General features: G+C 39.0%; 1 protein-coding gene and 1 long non-coding RNA gene across 3 annotated transcripts; one reads left to right on the top strand and one right to left on the bottom strand.

The window, feature by feature from the left end:
* Positions 1 to 39: 39 nt before the first annotated feature.
* LOC127423163 (diacylglycerol lipase-beta-like) lies at positions 40 to 27,099 on the bottom strand. Of its 2 annotated transcripts, XM_051667281.1 has the most exons (15): positions 26,962 to 27,099; positions 25,011 to 25,162; positions 24,731 to 24,905; positions 23,603 to 23,870; positions 18,376 to 18,498; positions 18,106 to 18,233; positions 17,763 to 17,889; positions 17,583 to 17,666; positions 11,902 to 11,979; positions 6,684 to 6,764; positions 6,437 to 6,564; positions 6,009 to 6,077; positions 5,728 to 5,800; positions 1,740 to 1,990; positions 40 to 1,091 (listed from the first exon to the last, which is right to left on the bottom strand). In XM_051667281.1, the coding sequence occupies exons 1-15, from the start codon at positions 27,054 to 27,056 to the stop codon at positions 896 to 898; spliced, it is 2,028 nt and encodes a 675-aa protein (XP_051523241.1). In that variant the 5' UTR covers positions 27,057 to 27,099; the 3' UTR covers positions 40 to 895. The 2 variants fall into 2 exon arrangements, with proteins under 2 accessions (XP_051523241.1, XP_051523242.1); XM_051667282.1 differs by lacking the exon at positions 26,962 to 27,099 and having other exon boundaries at positions 24,731 to 24,931; positions 25,011 to 25,135.
* LOC127423187 (uncharacterized) lies at positions 26,768 to 27,572 on the top strand. Its single transcript, XR_007894286.1, has 2 exons — positions 26,768 to 26,887; positions 26,967 to 27,572. It is a non-coding gene; the product is annotated as an uncharacterized LOC127423187 (long non-coding RNA).

The following is a 27,572-nucleotide window of genomic DNA, read 5'->3' as shown; positions in this document are numbered from 1 at the left end:
GTTATTGACACCCACTTACTGTATACTTTTGGTTTCTGGTTTGTTATTATGGCATTATTTGCTTTTCTCACAATTGATGTACAATATTTGCATGTAAATATACCATTGGATGTTTCTGCATGTCATGCATATACTATAAGTTAATGTAATCCTTACTGCCAAGAGTCAACAAGTGATCAAAGTTTCTACAAACTTTTTTTTTTTTACCAACTTATTCAAATGATTACTATGGAGACCCTTTTCCACCACATAAAAAAGTTGTGCTTTGGTAAATCAAAGTTATGAAATACAAAGTCTTAATTTGATGACAAAAAGTAATTATTTTGAGATAAAAAGTAATTGAGATACTAAGTCATAACATGAGATAAAAAGTCAATTATGAGATAAAGTAACAATAATGACATAAAAAGTCAACATTTTGAGATAGTCACTTTTGACTTAGTATCTCAAAATTATGAGATAGCATATCATGATTGTGACTTTTTACCTCATAATTATGACATCTCAAAATTTTGAATTTCTCAATTATGTCTTAGTATATTATATTCTCATTAAATGTGGCTGACATACATCACAACACAGCACACCATCATTACAAAGCTTATGCTGATTACTTCCCTCTGGTAATCACCCATTTTGAACAAATTACAAAAATTAAAATGTTCACATTACAGTAGAACAACACTGCATTTAAGATGTACATGTACAGACTTAAAAAGCAGACAAGCACAGCAATGGCATAATAAATACTCAAATAAATAGGCAAGAGGTGAACTGCTCTAAATAAAATGACTGAGGGAGGAGTCCAATACAGTCACGCTCCTTGCAGTCTGGTTGTGCATGTTCAACCACAGTCAGTTTTAAGATAAGGCCCCGGGACCTGGGCATCTACAGCTCAAATGACGTTCAGGTGGCTGTTGCTCATAGAAGAGGGGCAGAGAGCAAATGGACGGTCACGGGTGAGATTGTGCAGGGCCCGGAGAACCACATCAGGCATGTGATCAGCAATCATCCTTGGGCTGATCAGAACATTACGGAACGCTGCCTCACTGGACCACTCAGCACGGTACCTCACCTGAGAGAAACAGTGTCTATGGAGAGAGAGAGAGAGAGAGAGAGAGAGAGAGAGTCAGAACTGCAGAATTCCCCTTTTTGACTATTTCAGAACTTATAGCAAAAACATGCAATGTGATACATATAATAAAATAAGTAAATATATACATGCTTTTTGTTTTTAATTTGTTAGTATTACCAGTGGTTACTATTTTACGGACATGAATGATACCTCAAAGTGGTCTAATACTTTTCTAAGCGATTGGACTTGTGATTTTCGCATGTCAGATGATAAAATGGGCAAAAATATCCCATAGACTTACACTAATAAATGTACTTACAGAATCAAGTGTGTTAATGCTTAAAATTAATGTTCCGGGTTCAATACAAGTTAAGCTCAATCGAAAGCATTTGTGGCATAATGTTGATTACCACAAAAATTTATTTAGACTCGTCCCTCCTTTTCTTTAAAAAAAAGCAAAAATCAAGGTTACAGTGAGGCACTTACAATGGAAGTGAATGGGGCCAATTTTTGGAGGGTTTAAAGGCAGAAATGTGATGCTTATAATTTTGTAAAAATTCTGCTTTTATTTTATTCTGCTTTGTAATGCATGCTGAATCAAAGACAGAGTGGCTTTATGTTTGACACTTTTAAGTCTTGTTCTAGGGACCTTTGGTCTACTGACCTGCGTGTGGGTCCCTCCTCTGTGATGTACATGATACGACCAGGCAGGTATAGGGGTAAGTGGGTAGGGTGGGTGGGCGAGTCATTACATGACAAGCTCCGATAAGTGGATGAGCGTTGAACCAACAGGCTCTCCTCGCCTAGCAATGGCTGATTTAGCTCCTCCTCCTGCCGGTTTTCCATCTCGGTGGGGAAATCACCAGGGGTTCCTCCAAACACTTCATACCAGCAGCCATGCATTAATATCTTGTACTGAGAGAAAGAGAGGAAAACTAATTACTGATACTATTACGAATAGTTTAGACTGAATTGATACATTAAGTAAGAATGGTCATGACTGTTGACTACTGTAGTCAATTTTTAGTGAGGTTGACTAATTTATCTAGATTTTCTCATTTCTTTTTTCAATTTCTGATATTTTTAGTGGCAGTTTTTTAATTATACACATATAGATGGATGTCTTTAGCCACTGCATCATGTCTTGGGCTGTTTTTAGAGAATTCCATCACAAGTGTTGCATTTTTAGAACAGCGTGTCAAATTAAAACGTGTCTCAAGACCTCTGCATTCTGTTCCATTCCGTTGCACTCCATCTAGCGATTTTTGAATGCAAGAACACGCTTTATGTAAACACCCCCTAAATTAATCTGATCCAGATTATGTGAGTGAAGTGGAGCGGCAATTTTATAATAACTCCGCTCCAGCTTCACTCCAGGTTTTCAATTTCTGGCTCCTTGCTCACTCCTGCTCACTGATAAGAGAAACACTGCTCTGTGTTCGCTCCATGGCAAAATTTGCACCTAACTACCGCTCCACTGTAAAGTTATTTCAGTATGCTTTTAAATATCACAAATGTCCACGCAGAAGATGTATTAAATGGAAAATAAATACACACAATACTAGGAGAAAAGATACAATGTGTTTAAGTCTATAATAAATTATTTATACTAACTTACTTTTGAAACATATCAGCAACATTCCCTGAATTAAATAACCAAACGAAGAAAAAAAAAAGATTAAATAAATGACCAAACAGAATATTATATATATATACAAAACACACCAGTCAGCCACAACAATAAAACCACCTGCCTAATATTGTGTAGGTCCCATCGTGCCACCAAAACAGCGCCAACCCACATTTCTGGATAGCATTCTGAGATGATATTCTTCTCACCACAATTGTACAGAGTGGTTATCCGAGTTACCGTAGACTTTGTCCGTTCAAACCAGTCTGGCCATTCTCTGTTGACCTCTCTCATCAACAAGGCATTTCCATCCACAGAACCATTCTGAGTAAATTCTGGAGATTGTTGTGTGTGAAAATCCCAGGAGTTACAGAAATACTCAAACCAGCCCGTCTGGCACAAACCATCATGCCATGGTCCAAATCACTGAGATCACATATTTTGTGAAAATTAACTGAAGCTTCTGACCCATATCTACATGATTTTATAAACTGCACTGCTGCCACACGATTGGCTGATTAGATAATCTTATGGATGATTGTTAGTGCTAGACGGGCTGGTTTGAGTATTTGGTTTCACAGAAGGTCTGGTCCGAATCGACAGAAGGTCTACTGTGGCACAAGTCACAGAAAATTTTTATGATGGTTACGGGAGGAATGTGTCAGAACACACACTGCATCGCACCCTGCTGTGTATGGGGCTGTGTAGCCGCATACCGGTCTGAGTGCCCATGATGATCCCTGTCCATGTCAAAAGCGCCAACAATGGACACGTGAGTGTCGGAACTGGACCTTGGAGCAGTGGAAGAAGGTTGCCTGGTATGATGAGTCCCATTTTATTTTACATCACGTGGATGGCCATGTACATGTGCACCGTTTACCTGGGGAAGTCATGGCACCAGGATGCACTGTGGGAAGACGACAAGCCCGTGGAGGGAGTGTGATGCTCTGGGCAATGTTCTGCTGGAAAACCCTGGGTCCGGCCATTCATGTGGATGTCAATTTGACATGTGCCACCTACCTAAACATTGTTGCAGACCAGGTACACCCCTTCATGGCAATGGTAATCCCTGATGGCAGTGGCCTCTTTCAACAGGATAATGCGCCCTGCCACACTGCATGCATTGTTCAGGAGTGGTTTGAGGAACATGATGAAGAGTTCTAGATGTTGCCCTGGACTCCAAATTCCCCAGATCTCAATCCAGTTGAGCATCTGTGGGATGTGCTGGACCAACAAGTCTGATCCATGGCGGCTCCACCTCGCAACTTACAGGACTCGAAGGATCTGCTGCTAATGTCTTGGTGCCAGATACCACCGGACACCTACAGGGGTCTTGTAGAGACCATTCCTCGGCAGGTCGGCACTGTTTTTGCGGCACGGGGAGGACCAACAGCATATTAGGCAGGTGGTCACAATGTTTTGGCTCATCAATGTATATTATTAGGCCTATGTATTATTGCCCTTTCTTTATTTTATTTAAAATGAACCTGGTCCTATAATTCTGTGAATGAAAAAGGTTGGTTGAATAACATTCTCAGAATGTTCTACACTATTTTTTTTTATCAAGACTAGATAAGACTATGAAAACTATTTGTCCAATGCTGAGTTCACTTTCAGAAATGTTGGCTTTTGAATCTTTAAAATCTTTTAAAGATTTTAAATCTACCCCTCTCTACCTCGGCTCGTGTTCACTGAGCTTCTTCACCTGCAAATCACAGAAATTATGGCACATAAATGGATTTTAGGTGGCAATCAATTAAAGACAAACTATGCAACATTAACAAATTGATAAGTTCAGCTGGTGTTTTAGGTCATTAAAAGTTAAATTCTATTTAATGAGGGACATAATACAGTTGAGATGGCGATGCATTAGATCAGAATAATGATATGATTATTCAAAATATTTATTAGGGGAGAAAGAGATATGTATTACTGGCTTTTAGATTTTCTTTCCACATGTGAATGAATATTATCGTGCTTTCCTGAAACATGCCTTTTAAGATTTCACAACAAACCTTTGGTAGTGCCAATCACCTATCCACTAGTGTTCTGTTTTGCTGTCATTAAAGGTGTTGTAAGCGATTATAGCCGTTCTAGAATTTCCACTAGATGAGCTGTTGGATTAGCCACGCCCTCTTCTTCCAAAACCTCACACCTCAAAGATACCAAATGAGCTTTATTGAGAGCGACATTGAGCAGAAGCAGTTGTCAAAAACAACAGCAGCAAAATAGTGCCCTAAACTGTCAACTGTTATGAGCAACATGGCATAAAAATGGCATTATGCCTCAATAATTCGCTGCAACTACAACACTATAAGAATGCGCAAAATGTTCTGTTTACAGAGTCTAGAGCTGTCACAGAGAGCAGTGAGATATTTCACAACACTTATTTCATTAATATCTTTCAAGGAGTAGTTTTGCATACCTTTCCATGAAAAAAAAAAAAAAATCACTTACAGCACCTTTAACTTTCAATATACATTTTTTTTTTTTTTATCACAGTCTTTCTGATAATATCAGAAATTAAATTTTTCTTTCATGCCAGTAGCGTTTAACACAGCTTATTACACAGGTCTCTGGAATACTCTATTCTGATTGGTCAATGGCACCATCTAGCAGTCACATATTTAACAACTGCACATCCGGTTTTAAGACATATACGACTGGTTAACTTATCTAGGTACTGAGAGTCATCTTTCCTACTTCTCGTATCACTCTGGGAGGAAGCATATAAAATCAGTTAAACTCAAATCAATGTTTCATGTCCATTTATTTATTTACTTGGCAAGTAATACATTTTGTAATAAGTGGGATAATATGCAGTCAGGTGGTCATTCATTTTCACAAAATAAACACCAACAGAACTCAAACTGGAGGTGGAATTCAGTAGACCATTTAGTCAACTAGTCACAGAGACAATCCACTGACTAATCAATTTTTAAAATGTGTAGTTTTGCACACTAATTACATAAGGTCTCATTTACGATTACTGGATTCCCAACAACTAATTCAATAAACGTACCTTTGATTCACTGCAATTAGATACCATTTTTAATATTCTTCTTTTTAAGTCCTCCATGTTTGGAATACTCAATCTATAGGGGGAAAAAAAAAAAAGGCCACTCACTTGGAAGTGATATCAACAATTCTATACAAATAGAAGTCTGGAAAAAGTTAACAGTACCATCCAAGAGGTGTGGCACTAGAAACAGGCTCTCTAAATATAGCCACACTTTTACATAAACAAATGAAATCAAGCAAGCCTCTGCCTGACTACAATGTAACAATTCAACTAAATCTCACCTGGGCACAAGGTCTTTTCCAAGCACCACTGAGATGACAAACTGCTTTGAGTAATCAGCAAGTGCTTTACTGAGGAGAGACGTTAGACAAGCATTAAAAAGCCGTTACGGGTATTTTTAATACTGCTTGGTTACGTATGTTCTTTTCTTTCTCCCTGAACTAACAAAAAAGTACCTACCATGGTGTCACCTTGTTTTGTTTTTTTAGCACAGTCCCATGGTAATGTCATGGATATTTGAGCATGTTCTATGGTGGTACCACTCCACTCTCTAAAGTAACTTGGATGTACCATGAAAATACCATGGTACATGAATACTGCATTCAGTAACATTGTATATATCATGGTATTGCCATCTGATTCATCACTGTACCATCACAGTAATTTTTTGTTAGAACAGAACGTGAGCTGTATGTAGATGTCGCATTACCTCATGAGGCCCCCTGGTGGAGAGAAAGAATAACACTCCAGCGTCGGGTGTGTGCTGCGTAGAAGCACAGCCAGCAATGATGCTGTTCCTGCACCAAGACTGTGTCCTGTGATCACCAGTTTATACTCCTGCAAATAAACACAAATATGTACACGCAGTCATCACAGGAATATTCACTTCAACAGGAAAATTATGTAGAATTCTATATTGATAGTATAAATTCAGTAGAAAAGCCAAAAGCTCTTACTGGTGCAATGTTGAATGCCTGGCTCAAAATACCATCATTGACTAGTTTCTTGTAGATGTAGTTTGCGGCTTGAGACATGCCCTGTGATACAGACAGAAAACTTATCAGTTAAAGCAAATTTTGGCACTACAATTAAAGATAAGGGAGGGGAGTCACGCGACGCCATGCGAGGTTCGGACGTGTGAACGGCGAGCTCTGCACACTTTGCTAGTTTTAACACTATTAATGTCATAAACCGGTGAGATTCGATACACTCTGTTCCATAACTGTTCTAGGAGGACAATATGTCAAAGAATTCAAAATCCTCGAGCTCTGGAGACATTAAAAGACACTTACGTGCTCAAGCTGACTCCCCCATGGAGGCCCCAATCCCGGGAGTCGATTTGGTTGGAGAAATGAGGGGAAATTCAGCAAGAAATGTTGAACATGTTGGCAATGCTGATGAAGGTCGCTGCTGACTTGGAGGATCTTGCTGTAATATGTCGATCGATCACTGCCATGGAGATCAAATTTACTGAGGTGGTTACAAGAGTGGGGAATGTCGAGAAACATAGATTATCTGGAGTCATCGGAGAGGGAATTATCTGCTAATCCGCTAGCAACCAAGGTGGATTTGGAGCATGTCTGGGAGAAGTTGGAGGACATGAAGAACCGTAGCCAGTGGAATAACGTCCGTGAGGCCGAAGAGGGTTGGGATATGGGGAAATTCCTGGATGGGCTCTTTCCGAGTCTGCTCGACATAACAGGCCATAAGCTGGAAATCAAGTGAGCTCACAAGGTTACGGCTCAGCGATCCGCTGTGAACAGGCCCCAATCAATTCTGGCTAAATTTATGAGATCATCCGATAAAGATCTTGTGTTACGCGAGGCGAGGAGTAAAGGAAGGCTTTCTTGGAAGAACCACAGCATTTTCTTGTTCCTAGACATTGCAAATTCTACAAGAGAGAAACATGATCGATTCAAGGAATGCAAGAAACTGTTACATCAACGGAAGGTCGCTTTTGCACTGACGTTCCCAGCCAAATTGAGAATAGATGCTAAGGATGGCTGTAAAACATTTATATGTCCCCAGCAAGCGATGTCCTTCATAAAGTCAATGTAATGTGTTACTTATTTTGTGGTACTCACATTGCAGCCGAGTGGACTGACTCACTGAACATTCACTTGACTGTCCGAGGAAACTGAGCGCCTTTTTTGTTTCTTTTTGTGCTGGTTCCACCTAGCGGCTGAAGTTTGTTTTGTGGAATAACACTCCTTTGGGACAGTGTTGTGGATGAATCTGCAAGTTCTCTGTGCTTATGCCTCCTATTGGCTGGAGTTTGTTTTGTGGAGTATTTCTTGCAAGTCATTGGAGTGATTAGGTCATTTGCACTCATGCAGCAGCCAAATGGGCTAGCTCACTGAACATTTGTTTGACTGTCCGAGGAAACTGAGCGCCTTTTTTGTGCTGGTTCCACCTAGTGGCTGAAGTTTGTTTTGTGGTGGAACACACTTTCAGGACAGTTATGTGGATGAATCTACACTTTCTTTGTGTTTATTCCGCCTATTGGCTGGAGTTTGTTTTATAGATTATCTTTTGTTGTGTAATTCTGTCTCACAAAATTTGTATAGAAACACCGGACTTGAGCAATCCGACGGCAAAGTTGTCGCGGGGGCTCTCGTAGGCGTACATGGACTGTTTCAGTTTAGAGGGATGGATGCTATTTTAATGCGCGTTAATGCACACGTTTTTCTTTTTTCTGTTTGTTTGGCTCAGAGGGAAGTTTGGGGTTTGATTTTTGCACTAATGTTGGAATGTGGTCTTTATAATTTTGTTTTTGACACACAATCCATTTTTTCTAATATGTAAAAATGTAAAATATTAATATGAGTGGATTGTCTCTCTCCATGTGGAATGTAAATGGGTTGGGGCACCCCATAAAAAGAAGGAAAGTTATTTCTCTTCTTAAGCGTAAGAAATATGATATAGTGTTTCTTCAAGAAATGCATCTTTCCCTGCAGGAAGCTGAAAATTTTGGGAAGATATGGGGTGGACATTTTTTCTTTAGTGCTGGCTCAAGTAAAAGCAGGGGAGTCATTATACTGGTAAATAAACATTTACAATTCAAATGTCTCAAACAGATTAAAGATAAATTAGGGAGAGTCATTATTATTTTAGCAGAAATTCAGTGGCAAAGTCTTATTTTGGCTAATATTTACTCACCTAATGCTGATGATCATGACTTTTTTATAGACCTTGAAGGGATGTTGCATGACGCTGGCACCCCTCATGATATAATATTGGGAGGAGACTTTAATCTACTGATGGACTCAGTCCTTGATCATAGTGAAGCAAAAGTGTGTAAGCCCCTAGAGCAACACTGACACTTCACAGGATGTGTAAAAATCTTGGTCTTACAGATATTTGGAGACATTTGAACCCATCTGGTAGGGACTATAAATTTTTTTCATCAGTCCATAAGATTTATTCTAGATTTTTTATATATCTATATAAGTCCCTCATTTTATCTGTTGTTGATTGTTCAATTGGAAACATTTTAATCTCAGATCACGTCCTGGTGAGTTTAGAGGTGTTGCCACATATGGAGAAAAGGAAATCATATAGTTGGCGCTTTAATGTATCCCTTTTGCAAAATCCTGAATTCCAACAAATGATAAAGGCTGAAATCAATGTTTATATTTAGACCAACTGGTTCTCAGTATCTTCTGTGGGCGTGGCTTGGTTGGCATTTAAGGCGGTTCTTAGTGGTTGGATTATACAGTATGCCTCATTCACCAAAAAATCCAAAGCATAAGAACTCGTGGAGTTGGAAGGGAATATTAAAAGTGCCGAGGCAGAGCTGAAGCACCGAATGTCGTCTGATGGCCTCAGGGAATTGTCCCGATTGAAATACAGATATAATACTATTTTGTCACGGAAGGTGGAGATTTGGCTATTCAGGGAAAGACAGTCATATTTTGAGTAGGGGGACAAAGCAGAGAAGCTTTTGGCTAGATATATAAAGCAGAGAGAGTCTTTTTCTACCATTCCCTCAGTGAAATCTGCTGGTGGTGAAAATTTTACCTCGGCCATTGATATTAATAATGCTTTTAAAGAATTCTATCTTGATCTCTATAGTTCCACGTCTCCGTCTACTGATGAAGATATTAGAAACTTTGTGGAACCATTAGAACTCCCTAAATTGTCTCGAGTCTGAAGCTTTGGCTCTGACAGCGTACTGCCCAGTAACGGTTTTTGAGTCGGGTGCCTTCCAGTGGCCCAAACAGGGCATTAAGTATTTGGGCATTTTATTACCAGCAAATTTGTGTGATTTAGTTAGTTAATTTTGACCTTTAATAAAAAGGTTTTCGAGCGATGTGGGCAGGTGGGCTTCATTAAATTTATCTATGATTGGGAAGGTTAATGTTATTAAAATGAATTGTATTCCAAAATTCAACTACCTGCTACAATCTCTCCCTGTAGATGTCCCCCTCTCTTATTGCAAGCATTCTGATAGCATATTTGGAATGGTAAACGTCCCAGATTGCATTTCAATAAGTTACATAGGCCGATTGACAAAGGTGTGCTAGGCCTACCCAAGATTTTGTTGTATTATTATGCATTCGGTCTCAGACATTTGGCTCATTGGTCTCTTCCTCCTGAGAGAGCTCCTCCCTGGTTTTGTATTGAACAGGAAGCTCTTGCCCCTATTTCGCCATTGCAAAGCCTTTCTATCAAATTAATCGGAGAACTTAAGTTACACCCTGTTATCTCGCATTTGCACTCGGTATGGACAATAGTGTCCAGAGTGTTTAATTCGGACATTTATTTAAATGTTGCTTCAAGCATATGGCTGAAACCAAAATTATGTATTAATAAGTCCCCTTTCTGCTGGTCAGAGTGGATTGTGAGGGAGGTTAATATGCTCTGTGATCTATAAGAGAGTGGAGTGTTGAGATCCTTTGAAAATATGGTTCAACATTTTAGGATTCCCAGATCACAGTTCTTTAGGTATTTACAGCTGCGCCACCTGCTCTGTACTATTTTTGGGAGTAGCATACACCCCCCTAAAGCGGCACATACTCTAGGAGAGGTGATTACTGCTTTTGGAAAAGGTCATGAGGCATCAGTGTATTACTCCCTGCTAATTCAGAGTCTGGGGGACGGAGCTTTAACTTCTCTCAAGAGATTATGGGAGAAAGATTTAAACTTGGTATTGGAGGAGGGAGTGTGGGCTAGGATTCTAAAAAATGTTAAGTCTACATCTAGAGATGCAAGGGTGCACCTTATGCAATTCAAGATTTTACATCGATTCTATTGGACCCCCTCTATATTGTATAGGTGTGGTCTTAAAGACACACCCACCTGCTGGTGATGCCAATCAGAAGATGGAGACACAACCCATGTTTTTTGGTGGTGTGTTAAGATTGGTTGAAGGTTCTGAGTTTTATGTGTGATGTATTGGACACTCAATTTTCATTTTACCCCAGACTCTGTATCTTAGGCGATGGGGCGGTCATTAATATAGGGGATAGATATATAAAAAGTTGGGTCCTAGCCGGAGTTATGATCGGCAGACGGATCATTCTTAGGGGATGGAAGTCAGTTGGAGCAAGCTCGTTTCAGGAGTGGTGCACAGAGATGGGCGGGGTGGCGGCATTCGAGGAGGTGATATATAGAAGGCTGGGAAAATGGGATTTGTTTAAAAGGAAGTGGGGTAGATATTTGGCCTTTTTGGAGGGTTCTCGGGGAGAGGCAGTGGAGAGGGATTTGTAGTTTTAAATGTGTATGTGCATTGTTATTGTTTTTTGAAAGTTTTTTTTTTATGTTCTAAATAATTATGACCACTGGAGTGCGTGTTTGTGTTGGATTGGGGGGGATGTTCGGGGGGAGGGGCTTAATGTATATAATTTAATTCTGTATTTTCTGTTGTTTATTTATTTTGTGAATGGAATCAATAAAAATGGTTAATAATAACAGAAAAGATAAGTAAGGAAAAACATACGGTAAGCGGGTCATTATAAAAAGCGGTCACAAAAATATATAACTGTCAATATCAGTTTCAATATTCATAATAATAATGCAAAGATGAAAGATCAATCACATCTTTTATGTATTTTTTTGTTTGTTTTGGTGATCTTTGCACAACCTGTTGCACTGTTACAATGTTATTAATAACATCTGTAAGCCAAACATGGGAGTAATCGGAAAATGTACACTTGTGATTTAGTTTCGTACCTTGTGAGCATAGCAGGTTCCTGACACGCCTTCAACAGACAGATTCTCACATTCAGCGGAGAGGTCTGTCAACACATCCTGCAAACAAGACGAACACAGTGCAATTTAATATTGTATAATAGAGACTAATAAAGCAAGATCAAGAGAATTGGTCTAGGGACTGGGCAAGGGTGTTGTGGGTGGTTGGTCACTGGCCCAAGTCAATATAGTCCACCTGCACATGTCTTTGACAATCTGGGCCCTAGATATTGTATAACTCTGGTCCCTTGATCAATGCAGTTCTATGGAATTTTTCACCAGGTTTATCATCTGCCAGGCCAAAATATTTTGTTTGATCACTATTAAAAATAATAGCACACCTCTTCTCAACAAGTAACTTTTATATCTTAAAAAAAAAAAAAAAAACTAACTCGAAGTATAAGCAAAATTAACAGTGAAGCTTGCCTCAGCAAACACAGCAAAATACTTTGTCCATTTTTTGTCCAAACTGTAAAGTGCACAGTTTGTTTAGGGAAATAACACCTGACAATCCTGTACAAACACCCTTGTAGTTTTGGGTACACAAGTTACAGTAAAGGTTGGTTTTAGAGATGCATCGATCCAATACCTGGATCGGTATCATCTCTGATACTGATGTTTTTAAACAGGATCAGGTATCTGTCCGATGAGCCCGATTCAAATCCGATACCGTGTTAATCACAGTCATTACCGTCAAGTAGTACCATCAAAAAATAACTATTAAAGCTGAAGTATGTAACTTTTTCAGTCTTTAAAATATTTTCTTCTAACCCAGCTTAATATGCAGACACATCTATAAATAAACAATTTGTAGGTTAATTCTCGAAAACTAAACACTCATGTTTGTTTTGAGAGACCCACTTAGACCCGCCCCATCAACATTATTCAACCAATAGCATAAGTTGGGGGACAGGACTATCTGATTGTTTGAACAACAGAAGATGGGGGGTGTATTCAGAAAGCTGTTTTGGAAACATTGTTTATTATTGCAATACCGTTCAGTGGAGCTAGTGTTGCAGAAATGACATACGTCAGCTTTAACGGGGTCATGAAATGGTGAATAACATTTTCCTTGATATTTAAACATATGAGATAACTGTACTATAAAAACATACTGTAAATTTCAGAACTCAAAACTTCTTCCCCAGTCTAAAAAGAGCATTTATAGTTGTCACCCTGCTGAAAAGTCTAGTTTTGAAATCTGTCTGTTCATGACACATTGCTCATTTGTATTTATACATCCAGCAACATGCGTCATCGCACCCTTGGCCCCGCCCACTGGCACACAATTCAAGTGTAGAGAGCAGGCCTTGTGTGGCTAACTATTCCAAACATAACACCTAAATGGACCCATCTGGACTATTTTGGATTATTTTTGTAAATTAACTACACAGACTCTTTGACCGCTGCCATATATTTCACCGCTTTTAAAAGTCTGGCTTCAAAAAAAGGGCACTCAACAGAGACTGCCCTCTTGTAAGTAGCTGAAACCCTGCGACTGTCGAGAGCTAACTCCAAATCATCCGTCCTCATCCTCCATGACTTGTCTGCTGCTTTAGACGCAGTGAACCACAAGATTCTCCTGAACGTCCTCTCTGACTTGGGCATCACAGGAACTGCACTTGGATGGGTTGAGTCATCTCACTGGCAGATCTTTCAAGGTCTCCTGGAGAGGAGAGGTGTCCAAGTCACACCAGCTGACCACTGGTGTTCCTCAAGTATCAGTGCTTGAAAAGTATTTTCAAAGATTTCACAACAAGGTTTCACATTTCAAAATATACATTGTTCAAACCCAAACCAAAAATTTCAGTAAACAACCAAACAACAATCCAAAAGTCTCACAAACAAAAGCAAACACCAAATGAGCAGTAACAGCAAATAATCATTTAACATTAAAAACAAAGCAATACATCTTGTACATGTATGTGTGTGGGAGAATGTGAAAGAGTTCAGGTGCATTGGGGAGTAGTTTGATAGTGAACGCTGGTCAGAAGAGTTGGCATGTACCTTCTTGCATGTGGGGCAGTGCTACAGGAGCGCAGAGGGAGAATTAGACATAAGAGAAATCATCAACTTTGCTGTGGAGCTCTTCGACGGGTCAGCAGGCTGCTTGAAACTCACACCACTCCTTTTAAACTCAAAGCTTCCAACGACACTTTGATGCAGGCCACACTTCAAGTGATGAGCATGAGCAACTTTTAATCAATCCCTTTTTGTTTTCTTCTCTCCTCAAATCGCGTTCCTTTTTCCCAACACTGATATACAAAAGACAAACTTTCTTCTTAAACCCCAGCTCGGCTCACAACTCTGCTTCACCCAAACCCGTGTCAACTCACATCACACCTCTTTGTAGCACTGTTTAACTTGGCACTGTTTTTAGCATCGTTTGTTGTAGCACCATTTCTCTTATTTTCTTGTGATGAGCGGCCATTTTATACTCCTTCTCTCTCTCTGTGTAATTAGGTGGTGGAGGTTCCTTAAAGGAACAGTGCGTAGTTCCGCTCCGCCACAGCATCTCGAACGTTTCAGCCTGGATGAAGAAACGCCACCTTCAGCTCAACCTTGCCAAGACAGAACTCCTCGTGATCCCAGTCAACCCATATGTTAACCACAACCTCACTATTCATCTTGGTTCAACTACACTAACACCAACAAGAACAGCTCTGAACCTGGGAGTGGTGGTAGATGACCATCTTAATTTCACTGTCCACATCTCATCAACTGCCCGGTCTTGTAGATTCACACTTTATAACATCATGAAAATCAGACCTTTTCTGCCTGAATATGCTGCACAGCTCCTGGTCCAAGCTCTGGTCATTTCAAGACTAGACTACTGTAATGCTTGGTTGGCTGGCCTCCCAGCTAACACAATTAAACCACTACAGATGGTCCAGAATGCAGCAGCGCGTCTGGTTTTCAATCAGCCAAAAAGGGCTCATGTCACCCAACTCTTGATTTCACTTCACTGGCTACCTGTAGCTGCCCACATCAAATTCAAGGCTTTGACTCTGGCCTTCAGGACAGCCAATGGAACCGCACCCTCTAACTTCAATTCACACCTCCAGGCCTATGCTCCAACTCGCTCTCTGTGGTCTATGAATGAGCAGTGCCTGGTGGTCCCATCACAAAGAGGCTCAAAGTCTACTTCACAATCGTTCACTTTCTCTGTTCCTCTGTGGTGGAATGAGCTTCCAACCTCCACACGATTTGCTGATACCAACTCAAAATTCAAGAACCAGCTGAAAACACATCTGTTCCGCGAGCATTTAACCAATCCACACTAACTGTACTTACTATTGAACTTAACTTGCACTTACTGCACACAAAAAAGAAAACAAAAAAATTCCTTCTCTGACTCTTTCTTCTGTGCTAGCGCTTTTACTACTCCAGCCACCTTGAGAGCTTGGCAGTACAACACTGTAGATGTTGTTGAACTTTTAAAGGGAAAGTGTGTAATATTTTCAATGTAAAAATTAGGGATGACAATTTGCTTGCTATGTTCCTCATTAGTAAGTCACTTTGGATAAAAGCGTCTGCTAAATTACCAAATGTAAACATAGGATGTCTTTGACGATGGACGTCTTTGACTGCTTTGGTGTGTTTCCGGCGATGTGCTCCTCAGTGCGCCTTCAGTATGTAAGTAATTTCACCGTTCTTTGGACAATGATGTGTTCATTTTTTTTGGCTCATGTCAGCATGGATTGCTTGTGAACCATCATAATACGATTCAAGGAACTGTTATTGAAGGATGGGGCAGCTAAAAACACTTCAAAAACGTAAGTAAACCATTTCATTCATGAATATTTCAAATGACTTTTTGATAGTTTATGGTGCTGAGTGTTAACAGTTGTGCTTGAGATGAACAGTTTAAAATATTCAGATGCAATGTGTTGGATGTGTGTTATGTGTAAACCCTGAAATTTAGTCTTATAATGTTCATCCGATTGAGTTTGCTGAATTTGAGGGGCTGCATGATGTTAGCCAATGAGAACAGTGGCCATTTACGTTGAAGTCTTATGGAGGCGCTAGGGCCAAAACCGAGAGTTTCAGACAGAGGGCCAAAAACATGGTGGAAAATGATTATATATTACTAAATTGTGACTGTTTTGGTGCAAAAAAACTTTTATAACATTATCATTGGACCTCTGAGAAGATAATTAAATTACAAAAAAAAAGTCCACATTTTATTTAAAGTCTCTTGAAGACATACGATAGCTTTGTGAATCTTTGTGAAAAATATATAGTCTGCAATGTACAGCACGTTTTAGAAAATGAGCGCTGCTCTGTTGTGCCACGCATGCATGGGCTGATGTCATGCTGCTGGTTTCAGCTCTCATAGAGTCACGCAGTATCTGAGCACTCCACATGAGCTACATGTCAGAGCTAGATGCTTGATAATTCGGATCGCTTATAACATGCTTTTTGATCTGAACCGGAGGAGCAATTCACCACATTTTGAATGAAAAGCATATTAACCCTTTAAGCTCGGATTGGCCCGCCTAGAAAAAAATCTTGTCCAACACAAAATAGGTATTGTTTTAAAGCTTAGAAGCTGTTCTTTGCAACAAATGTAGGCATTATGACCAAAACTGAACCAAGTGCTTTGAAATTAGCAGACATTGAATCATTTATTAATCATTTTGCACTGTACATATTATTGTTATCGGTAAAAACATCAAACTGATCAGATAGCCTTGTGTCATCTGTCATATGAAATCTCTCAGAGCAGAATACAACCAGCCTATTTGTTTTACTCACAGACAAAAATATAGCGAGTAATAGCTAAGAATATGTCTTTGACATACGTTACATGTAAACAGGTGTTGTTGATAACTCCCGTGTTCACTTATAACTTCACAAAACATAAAAAGAACATAAAATATCACATACCATAATTTAGAGGAGGGGATTCCCGTTAAAACGAGCCAACACAGAATGCAATTGGATGCATAGATCATTAGATAATCCACACGAAGCACAATGTGCACACAATACATAATTTGCTATCTGGCTAAAAACACGTTAGCTTTCCTGGACTTAATCTTAATTAAACAAAAATAATAATTATTAATATTATTGTATTATTATTATTATTATTAAATTACAATAATTTTTAAGTTGACTGGGTTCCAAAAATAAATAAAATGTTACTGAAAAGTGGACTGATATCCTATTAAAAATAAATTGAACCAAAAAAAAAAAAAAAAAAAAAAAAAAAAAAAAAGAGGTCTGAATCCATTTAAATCCAGATACAAGTTGGAAAAATGTGTTAAGAGAACTGGCTTCTTTTCTACTGAAGACTTTCACTTGAGTTACTGTTAAATTTGCCATTGCATTATCTAGTAGACTATTTAAAAATAACGTTTTTCTTAATAGGCTACACATTTTTTTATAATTAAATAATGTGTAGTTAGAGGTTTGTCTTTCTTTACATATAAAAGAGTACCCCCAATCATTTCCCACATAGTGAGGTATAGATATTCTTAAATGCTTAAGACAAAAACACTCTGGTATCGGATCGGGAGTGCATGTATCTGAATCGGATCAGGAGCACAAAAATGTTATCAGTGCATCCCTATTTGGTTTGTCCAAATATGTTTACATCTTGCTTTTTTTAAAGCATCCCAATACTTATCGGTGTTTAAGGACTATTTCAAACTCACCTTGAGTGACAGAGTTCCCCTCACAGCAACCAGGATGGCTTCTCTTTTATGATCCAATGCCACGAAAAATGGGATCTCATAGATCTAAAGAATAAAAAGACATTGTTGTAGTAATTCCAAATCAATCTGAAATTAGTTTGGATTTCTTGACAGTGAAGAGAGGAAATCATGCAATTCCACCTGGTTATGAAAGCTGATGTGGATGAAATCTCTGTACTGCAGTCCTGTGCTCTGTAAGATGGAGGTGAAATGACAGCCAAGGTTGTCTCCTCCAACTAGGTCATACTCTACTTGACGGTTTCGGCAGCTGAAACCCAGAACAATTACTGTAATTTCTAATCGGAAGTTAAAAAAGTAATCTTATTGATCTTTGATGTTGTTGAAGGGGAATGGTGTAATTTCTGGGCAAACTACCGTTATCGGCATCAGTATATTGGTATTGTAACACAAATGTTGTACTGGTGCATCACAAATTTCCCTTTCCCTAATTTACTTTCTCTTTAAGCCATCAAATGTTACCCACCAATCTCCACTGAGTTTGCAGAGTCCAGTGAGGGGGTTTGAGTAGATGTACATTGGCCAACCATATGCAGCTGCAGCAAACTGCATACAGTGAGCAGCTTTCTCAAGCTCAATCTCCAGATCTTCTCTCTGGACACAGACACAAGAAAGTGCTATGGTTCACTCAATGCACATGTCATGTTTTACATCCCTTAATCTTTTAACTCCTGCATACATCCTCTCCAATTAAAATTTCCTGTGATGACAGCATTTATCAGAGATGCATACTCACTATGGGGGAGGAAGGGCTGTGAGGCAGAACCTCATCAGGGTCTCGACATTGCTCCATTTTATCCTGTTCCTGATGCAGAAGGGCCAGACCAGCAGCGATGTCACTGGGCACCAGGTCTGTATCCTGAACACAGAGATCAAGATAGTGGTAAATTAGCTTCATATTACCCTCTGCAAGGTAACGTTTATTTGCTCTGGATAAACGCATATGCTGAGAAAATGGCTGCACAAGAACTTCCATTGTAAGTGCATTTCTGTACACATTTTTTTTTACAAACTGAGGTGTGAGTCGAAATTATTTACTGTGCTAATTGACAGTATGCCACAGAAAAAAAAGTTGAAAATGAAAATTCTGTCATGATTTTCACAGTCTTGTGCCATTCCAAACCAGTTGACTTTCTGTGGATCACAAAATGTGAAGTTTTAAAAAATTATCCTGGCTGTTCTTTTCCATATAATGAAAGTGAACACCATAAAAGTGGTCCACTCAACTTGTGTGCTATATTCCAAGTCTTCTGTAGCCATATAATAACTTGTGTGATAAGCAGACCCAAATGTAAGATGTTATTTCCTGAAAATTTTGCCCTCCAGCTGTGCTGTCAATTATGACGTTATTAGACACATCAGGTTTGACGGCAGTAGGGTTGCGCGGTATACCAGTACTAATGAAATATAGCGATACCAAAAATGTAAAAGGTACGATATTATCTTGGTGTTCATTTCAGTACCATATTAAAGTATGCTACCATTAGCAAAATGTAATGTAATGTGAGAGTTTTGAGATGAAATCAAAGACCATTTGAAAATAATAAAAAAGCCTCTATATGGCCAAGTGTGATCATTAAACAGCAGAAGGATGTCATTTAATGAAATAATACACAATCACATGCTTTGCCCGCCACAGTATGAAGTTGAGGCTCCTCGCTGCCCTGTCATCTCCTACACACACACACACACACACACACACACACACACACACACACACACACACGAACGCAACACACTACTAAGGCTTGATTTTCATGCAGTGCGTCCAATAGTATCCATTTGCAGAGCCACAGATCAGTGTGTTGTGTATAAACGGCTGTGAACTCTCAAATGAACGCTTTCTCCACTGCAGCTCGCGAGTCGAGGGAAGCTTGATATAACGAACTCTTCACAACCAGGAAGAACTTCAGATCTTTCAAAATAAAAGTCACGCTGAAATGAGAGCTCTATTCAACTGATTGCGTGAATCTGAAGACATTACGACAGAAAAATATTACTACTGTATAAAAGTGTATTATTCAAAGCAGTCGCAATAATACTCATAGTAACAATAATATAAAATTAAATGGTTATATTAATAGTATTATCATCTGTAAGCTATATCACATAAGCAAGTGTCATCAGCAGATTGTGATTCAGCCATGGCAAACTTCTGCCTCAGGTAATCAGTTTGTTTTCATGAATACTGTAAAGCTCTGTTGTGCGTCTTTTTTTCTTTTTTACCAAAAATTATATTATATATATATATATATATATATATATATATATATATATATATATATATATATACATACATACATACATACATACAGTTGAAGCCAGAAGTTTACATACACCTTAGCCAAATACATTTAAACTCAGTTTTTCACGAGTCCTGACATTTAATCATAGAAAACATTCCTTGTCTTAGGTCAGTTAGGATCACTAATTTATTTTAAGAATGTGAAATGTCAGGATAATAGTAGAAAATTATTTATTTCAGCTTTTATTTCTTTCATCACATTCCCAGTGGGTAAGAAGTTTACATACACTTTGTTAGTATTTGGTAGCATTGCCTTTAAATTGTTTAACTTGGGTCAAACGTTTTGGGTAGCCTTCTACAAGCTTCTCACAATAAGTTGCTGGAATTTTGGCCCATTCCTCCAGACAGAACTGGTGTAACTGAGTCAGGTTTGTAGGCCTCCTTGCTCACACATGCTTTTTCAGTTCTACCTACACATTTTCTATCGGATTGAGGTCAGGGCTTTGTAATGGCCACTCCAATACCTTGACTTTGTTGTACTTAAGCCATTTTGCCACAAATTTAGAGGTATGCTTGGGGTCGTTGTCCATTTGGAAAACCCATTTGCGACCGAGCTTTAACTTCCTGGCTGATGTCTTGAGATGTTGCTTTTCCTTCCTCATGATGCCATCTATTTTGTGAAGTGCACCTGTCCCTCCTGCAGCAAAGCACCCCCACAACATGATGCTGCCACCCCCATGCTTCACGGTGGGGTGGTGTTCTTTGGCTTGCAAGCCTCACCTGTTTTCCTCCAAACATAATGATGATCATTATGGCCAAACAGTTCAATTTTTGTTTCATCAGACCAGAGGAAATTTCTCCAAAAAGTAAGATCTTTGTCCCATGTGCACTTGCAAACTGTAGTCTGGCTTTTTTATGCTGGTTTTGGAGCAGTGGCTTCTTTCTTGCTGAGCAGCCTTTCAGGATATGTCGATATAGGACCTGTTTTACTGTGGATATAGATACTTGTCTACCTGTTTCCTCCAGCATCTTCACAAGTTCCTTTGCTGTTGTTCTGGGATTGATTTGTACTTTTCACACCAAACTACGTTCATCTCTAGGAGACAGAATGTGTCTCCTTCCTGAGCAGTTTGATGGCTGCGTGGTCCCATGATGTTTATACTTGCGTACTATTGTTTGTACAGATGAATGTGGTACCTTCAGGCGTTCGGACATTGGACGAAAGACGTTCCATGAGTACTGATGGTCTCACGCCATCAGCACTCGGACACTTCACTGTACGTATCACTCCGCTTGTGTTCGTGCCATTCTAAACTAGTGTAAGAGCAGTGCAGATGTGTTAAGAGCCATCTCTCTCTTTACATTTAATTTTGTGACATTACATATTTTAGCCAGCAGGTGGAGGCAAAAGACTATTTTTGTGTGTAATATGAGCCAGGTGATGTGAAGTGAGTCAGCACTCCGTGATTGCTTGTAATACTACTACACCACTAAAGCAAGGAAACAGCTTTAAATGGCTTTAAACTAACAACTTCAGCATTAAGGCTCATCATAGCTGAGAGACACAACAGACTGATTAATTACATAAACTAAAGGCGCTTACCTTTTACCAGAGTTTCCACGTTGGAGAGGACAAAATGGTGGAGGAGATTGCGGTTTCTATAGTGAAAGACTCTTGTGCACCGGCTACTGCAAAATAGGGATGAATACCCCTGCTTGGACGGCTATTTTTCCACTGAGAAAATAGGATGCATTTCACCAAAATGACATTATCTTCACAAAGCTGACTAACAGACTACAGCATCATCAACAGGTGATCACACATGCTCCATCTCTCTCTCTCTCTATGTACAGATTTTGCTCTTATGGAAAAAACTTGGTACTTTTATTCACCAAAGTGGCATTCAACAGATTACAATGTATAGTCAGGACATTAATAACGTGAAAAATTACTATTACAATTTGAAACAAATGTTCAGACCTTCTTAAACTACTTCAAAGAGTTCTCATCAAAAAATCCTCCATGTGCAGCAATGACAGCTTTGCAGATCCTTGGCATTCTAGCGGTCAGTTTGTCCAGATACTCAGGTGACATTTCACCCCACACTTCCTGTAGCACTTGCCATAGATGTGGCTGTCTTGTCGGGCACTTCTCACACACCTCTGGTCTAGCTGATCCCACAAAACTCAATGGGGTTAAGATCCATAACAGTCTTTTCCAATTATCTGTTGTCCAATGTCTGTGTTTCTTTGCGCACTCTAACCTTTTCTTTTTGTTTTTCTGTTCCAAAAGTGGCTTTTTCTTTGTAATTCTTCCCATAAGGCCTGCACCCCTGAGTCTTCTCTTTACTGTTGTACATGAAACTGGTGTTGAGCGGTAGAATTCAATGAACCTGTCAGCTGAGGACATGTGAGACATCTGTTTCTCAAACTAGAGACTCTGATGTACTTATCCTCTTGTTTAGTTGTACATCTGGCCTTCCACATCTCTTTCTGTCCTTGTTAGAGCCAGTTGTCCTTTGTCTTTGAGGACTGTAGTGTACACCTTTGTATGAAATCTTCAGTTTTTTGGCAATTTCAAGCATTGTATAGTCTTCCTTCCTCAAAACAATGATTGACTGATGAGTTTCTAGAGAAAGCTGTTTCTTTTTTGCCATTTTTGACCTAATATTGACCTTAAGACATGCCAGTCGCATAGTGTGGCAACTCAAAACCAAAGACAATGTTAAGCTTCATTTAATGAACCAAATAGCTTTCAACTGTGTTTGATCTAATGGCAAGTGATTTTCTAGTACCAAATTAGCAATTTAGCATGATTACTCAAGGATAAGGTGTTGCAGTGATATCTGCTGGAAATGGGGCCTGTCTAGATTTGATCAAAAATTAATTTTTTCAAATAGTGATGGTGCTGTTTTTTTTACATCAGTAATGTCCTGACTATACTTTGTGATCAGTTGAATGCCACTTTGGTGAATTAAAGGACCAATTTCCTTCTGAAACAGCAAAATCTGTACATTATTTTAAAATTTTGGCCACCAGTGTGTGTGTATATATGTGTGTGTGTGTGTGTGTGTATATATATATATATATATATATATATATATATATATATATATATTGTTGAAAAGTACTATATTTTCATTTGTTTAAAGCTGTACAGTATGTATTTGATTAAACACAATTTGATCATAACATTTAATTAAAACATTTAACATGAAATCCAGAAAAATTAAAAAAGAAAAGGCATCATTTGTATCGATAAGACATTATGCAGTTATTTTCTGTGTAATTTCATCAACAATCTGAGGTTTTGTTGCCTAAGTATCGAGTTAATGTCGATACCCAGGTACCAGGGCTGGTATTGTACCGAAACTAAAATTTTGGTATCGGAGCAACCCTAAATTGCAGTGACATTTGGTCATGAGACACGCAAAAACCAAAGACGTTTGATGTCTCTAACACCAAACCTGATGTGATGTATTTAATGGTGCCATGTTTGATTTGAGAGCTAATAGCTTCAAAGACTTGTAGCATACAAATCGTATGGACAGTTTTAAGTTTGTTTTTTTTTTGTCATTTTGGAGCTTGACAGCCCCAGTCCTAATTCACCAGAATTCTCTTGAAAATTCACCTTTTTTTTTTTCCCACAGAAGAAAGTAAGTTATATGGGTTTGGAACGACATGAAAGGGTAAGGTGCACTGTGGCACTGTCTCTAACCATGAAGAAGCTGCTGACGAGCTGGGCGATACTTGAGAAGGCTGCGCGGTGGTTGTCGTCCTGTGGCAGGCAGCAGCAGAGCAGACGTAGCCGACTCTCCCACACCCGCGTGGCCATAGTGCGTGCAGTGTAAAAGAGCTGAGAGGATTCGCTGCTCTCCATGTCCCTCAGGCCTGAGTGATCAACCATCAGAGCAGTCAGTCTCTGGCTGCCCAGAGGGTCAAACACTATGAGCACACCCACTGCCATGGAGAGAAGGATGATCCAGCTAAAGAGAGCAAGAGACCACAATCATATCATTCTCAAGGACTGTTAAAACCCTAAAAGTTAATACCGGGTGTAAACAGGGCTTATTACAAAGTCTAGTTTAACATATTTTACATTTATTCACATTTTTGACATTATGAATTTCCAGAAATGAAAATTCTCTCATCATTTACTCACCCTTATGCCATCCCAGATGTGTACAACTTTCTTTCTTCTGCAGAACACAAACAATTTGTTTTATAAGAATATCTTAGCTCTGTAGGTCCATACAATGCAAGTGAATGGGGTCCAAAACTTTGAAGCTCCAAAAAGCACATAAAGGCATCATAAAAGTATTCCATAAAACTCCATTGCTTTAATCCATGTCTTCAGAATTGATCCAAATGGTTTTAGGTGAGAACAGACCAAAATATAACTCATTTTTTACTTTACATATTGCCATTGCAGTCTCTAGGCACGATCATGATTTCAAGCTTGATTACACTTCCTAGCGCTTGACGCATGCACAGAGCACTAGGACGTGTAATCGGGCTTGAAATCCTGAATGCCAAAGAGACTGCTGATGTCAAGATTTATATTGAAAAAGAGGTACATGTCTGTTCTCACCCAAAACCGATTGGATCACTTCAGAAGTCATGGATTAAACCACTAGAGTTTTATGGATTACTTTTATGCTGCCTTTATGTGCTTTTTGGAGCATCAAAGTTTTGGACCCCACTCACCTATTTGGAACTACTGAGTTGAGATATTCTTCTAAAAAATTTAATTTGTGTTCTGCAGAAGAAAGTAGGTCATACGCAATGAGGGTGAGTAAATGATTAGAGAATTTTCATTTTTGGGTGAACTGTTCCTTTAAGTTACCTGGAAACCACAGCTCCAATCACAGCTCCAACATCTGCTGACTCACATCCCGTGCTATTGTCAGAGACCCATACAGCCCCAAGACTGGCCCATATTAACTCAGGGATGTACAGGAGGGCACGGAGATACACCAGGGCTGGCATAGAGCGGCGAGGCCCTGGATTCATTATGGTTCCTAAAACAAATGACTGCAGCATTAAACTGCATGACAAATCAGACTAAATATAGAGAAATCACATAACTCATTTTGGTTTTTGGCTACTCTAGAAAAGACACTTACCTTGAGCACTGATGTAAACAATTGCACACAGTGTCAAGATAATGACTGCCAGTAGCACAAGAAGCACAACAAGGTAATTATGCAAAACTGCTCCACCTTGACAGTCAAATCGACCTTTATGTTTGGTGTACAGAATTAAGGTCCCAATCCACCTAAGAGACAAAATAATGAAATGTCAAAGGAGGATTCTGTGTCATGCAACACAAACATAATAAATCATACCGATATCACACATCATCTCTGAAAATTTACTCCCTAACTCTGTGTCTGTGTCTACTAAGCTGCCTACCAAGATGGCATGTTTGGGCATCACAGTACTAAAAAGAAATAACCAAAATGTACTACCCTGTTTTTTTTCTCTCTCTCTCTCTGGACATGGCATCATTGCACAGCTGTAGTTTTTGAACATGCACAATGGTAATACCATGTTTTTTGGACATGGTACCATGGTAATATCACAGTTAATCATTTTGCTTAAATACCATGGTTTTGTTTGAACTCTTAAATGCATACCTCAGGTCTTTAGAGACCCCGGATCTCATTCCACCCCCTGTACCTCATCCATTTTTTGTTGTGCCCACACCTCTTTAGTATTCCTCAATCTCTTATAAATATCACCAAAGAGATCAGTCAAAGAGAGAAGACAGCTTCTTAAGTAGGATTGATGGTTGATAAGGAAGAAACATTTAAACAGCAGTTACGCCAACCTGCGACAGGCACATGGGCCTTGAGGCAACATGGGCTATGACAGAGGAATTGTTATGGTTGAATGTAAATGCAGTTTTATTGATCAGTGATACAGAAGTTGTAAATGTATTTACAAGTGTTTCATATAAGTGTTGAGTCGAAGTAAGTCTCCCACTTCAGGTCATGAGAGATAGATCTTCCTGGTGTGTCCTCTGTCATCTCCACTGTCTTTACATTTACATGTAAATTTGGCAGACGCTTTTATCCAAAGCAACTTACAGTGCACTTATTACAGGGACAATCCCCCTGGAGCAACCTGGAGTTAAGTGCCTTGCTCAAGGACACAATGGTGATGGCTGTGGGGATTGAACCAGCAACCTTACCAGTTATGTGCTTTAGCCCACTATGCCACCACCACATCTTGAGCGTGTTCAGTTCTAAGTTGTTGACTGCACCAGACTACTAGCTGCTCAGCCTCTATATCATTCTGAAGTTAAATTTTTCTTTTGAAATAGGGAGTTTCCTTTAAATGTCTATCTGAATGTAGAAGGAACACAGGATACATATGCCATTTTAGAGGGCTTTAATTTTGAAATTCAACATCAGACTGCCCTTACATTGTGTGAGTGACACTCTGAGGTGGTGTACTATCACTCTGAAGTGAAAGTGTTCTTTTGAAACAGGGAGTTTCCTTTAAATATCTATCTGAATTATAGAAAATGCAGCATCTATATGCCATTTTAAAGGGCTTTAATTTTGAAATTCAACAGGAAGTTTCTTAATGACAGTCTGTCATTTTGGTGCTTAAAAGTCAGGTGGTCTTTGGAAATGTATTCTTTATTATTAATTTATTATTAAGTTTGAGGCGTTTTTTTTTTAAATTAGTTTTTTTTTTATTTATTTTTTTTATTCAGTTTGTTTTATGTAGTTATTTGTGTATTTTTATTCATTAATTTTTTTCATTAATTCATTATTGACAGACTGACTGACTGACTGAATGTGAAATGATGTTCACCGGAAGATCGCTTTTATTTTGAAATCAGTTATTACACACTCTTACCATACTTCACAGTATATATGCGTACCGCAAACAACGTGGGGGCTAGCTTGACAATGTATTTCCAAGTGGAGGCTGGCCTGACCGCAGTATTTTACTACGGAAGGAGTGTTTAACCAAAAATGCAGTCAAGGTAGTCAGCTCAACAGGTTTCGAGACAACCTATATGTCATTCAAATTCAAATAGATTGTAAAATGATTTCTTACCACAGAGATCTGACAAATAATTCGAAGGCACCGGGAAACACAAGATCATCGCTGGCGATCCGCCACCGGCGTCCGAACACCACCATCCCAGGCATCCTGGCAACACAGTTATGAAATCTGTATTGCGAAATGCTGCCACTGCCCAGACCACAGAAGAGCTACACTATTATATGTCCAGATATACAGCAAATTGCTCTTGATCTGTCTGCTAGCTGATCTGACACTGAAAGTCTGTCATATTTTACTCTATTGATACTGAACCAAAGCACTATCAGATGAATAGCGGATAGATATTTATTTATTTAAATCTAGATTTTATTTCGCGATCGTAAACGACTGAATATTATAAAACCCCATTACTCTGCCTACTTGTAATCACGACATTGATTTTACGACACTGATAAAGTCTGTTGACTTGAAACGCTGCAGCACTGCTTGTTGGTTTCATTTTCTGTGTAACATTGAAACGTGTCCGTAAAATTAAGTTCCCGCAAGAAATGTAGTTCCGTGTGGGGTTGAAAAGGAATCTTGTTTTTGTGTTTATCCTCCTGAGACCTGAGCGTCACTGCTGTGTGCATTTTCCATTCCCCTTTTTGATTTGTAACTAGCAT

This window comes from Myxocyprinus asiaticus, chromosome 32 (genome assembly GCF_019703515.2).
Source record: "Myxocyprinus asiaticus isolate MX2 ecotype Aquarium Trade chromosome 32, UBuf_Myxa_2, whole genome shotgun sequence".
Taxonomy (NCBI): domain Eukaryota; kingdom Metazoa; phylum Chordata; class Actinopteri; order Cypriniformes; family Catostomidae; genus Myxocyprinus; species Myxocyprinus asiaticus.
This window is presented reverse-complemented; position numbering and strand designations above follow the sequence as displayed.

What these genes read in the sequence shown, in the direction of transcription:
- LOC127423163 (XM_051667281.1), bottom strand. Translation starts at nt 27,056, where the DNA reads ATGCCTGGGATGGTGGTGTTCGGACGCCGGTGGCGGATCGCCAGCGAT. An exon ending in ACATCAGCTTTCATAACCAG is followed by an intron (nt 17,667 to 17,762) that starts GTGGAATTGCAT and finishes TTTATTCTTTAG; the next exon opens with ATCTATGAGATCCCATTTTT. An exon ending in GAACCTGCTATGCTCACAAG is followed by an intron (nt 6,765 to 11,901) that starts GTACGAAACTAA and finishes TCTGTATCACAG; the next exon opens with GGCATGTCTCAAGCCGCAAA.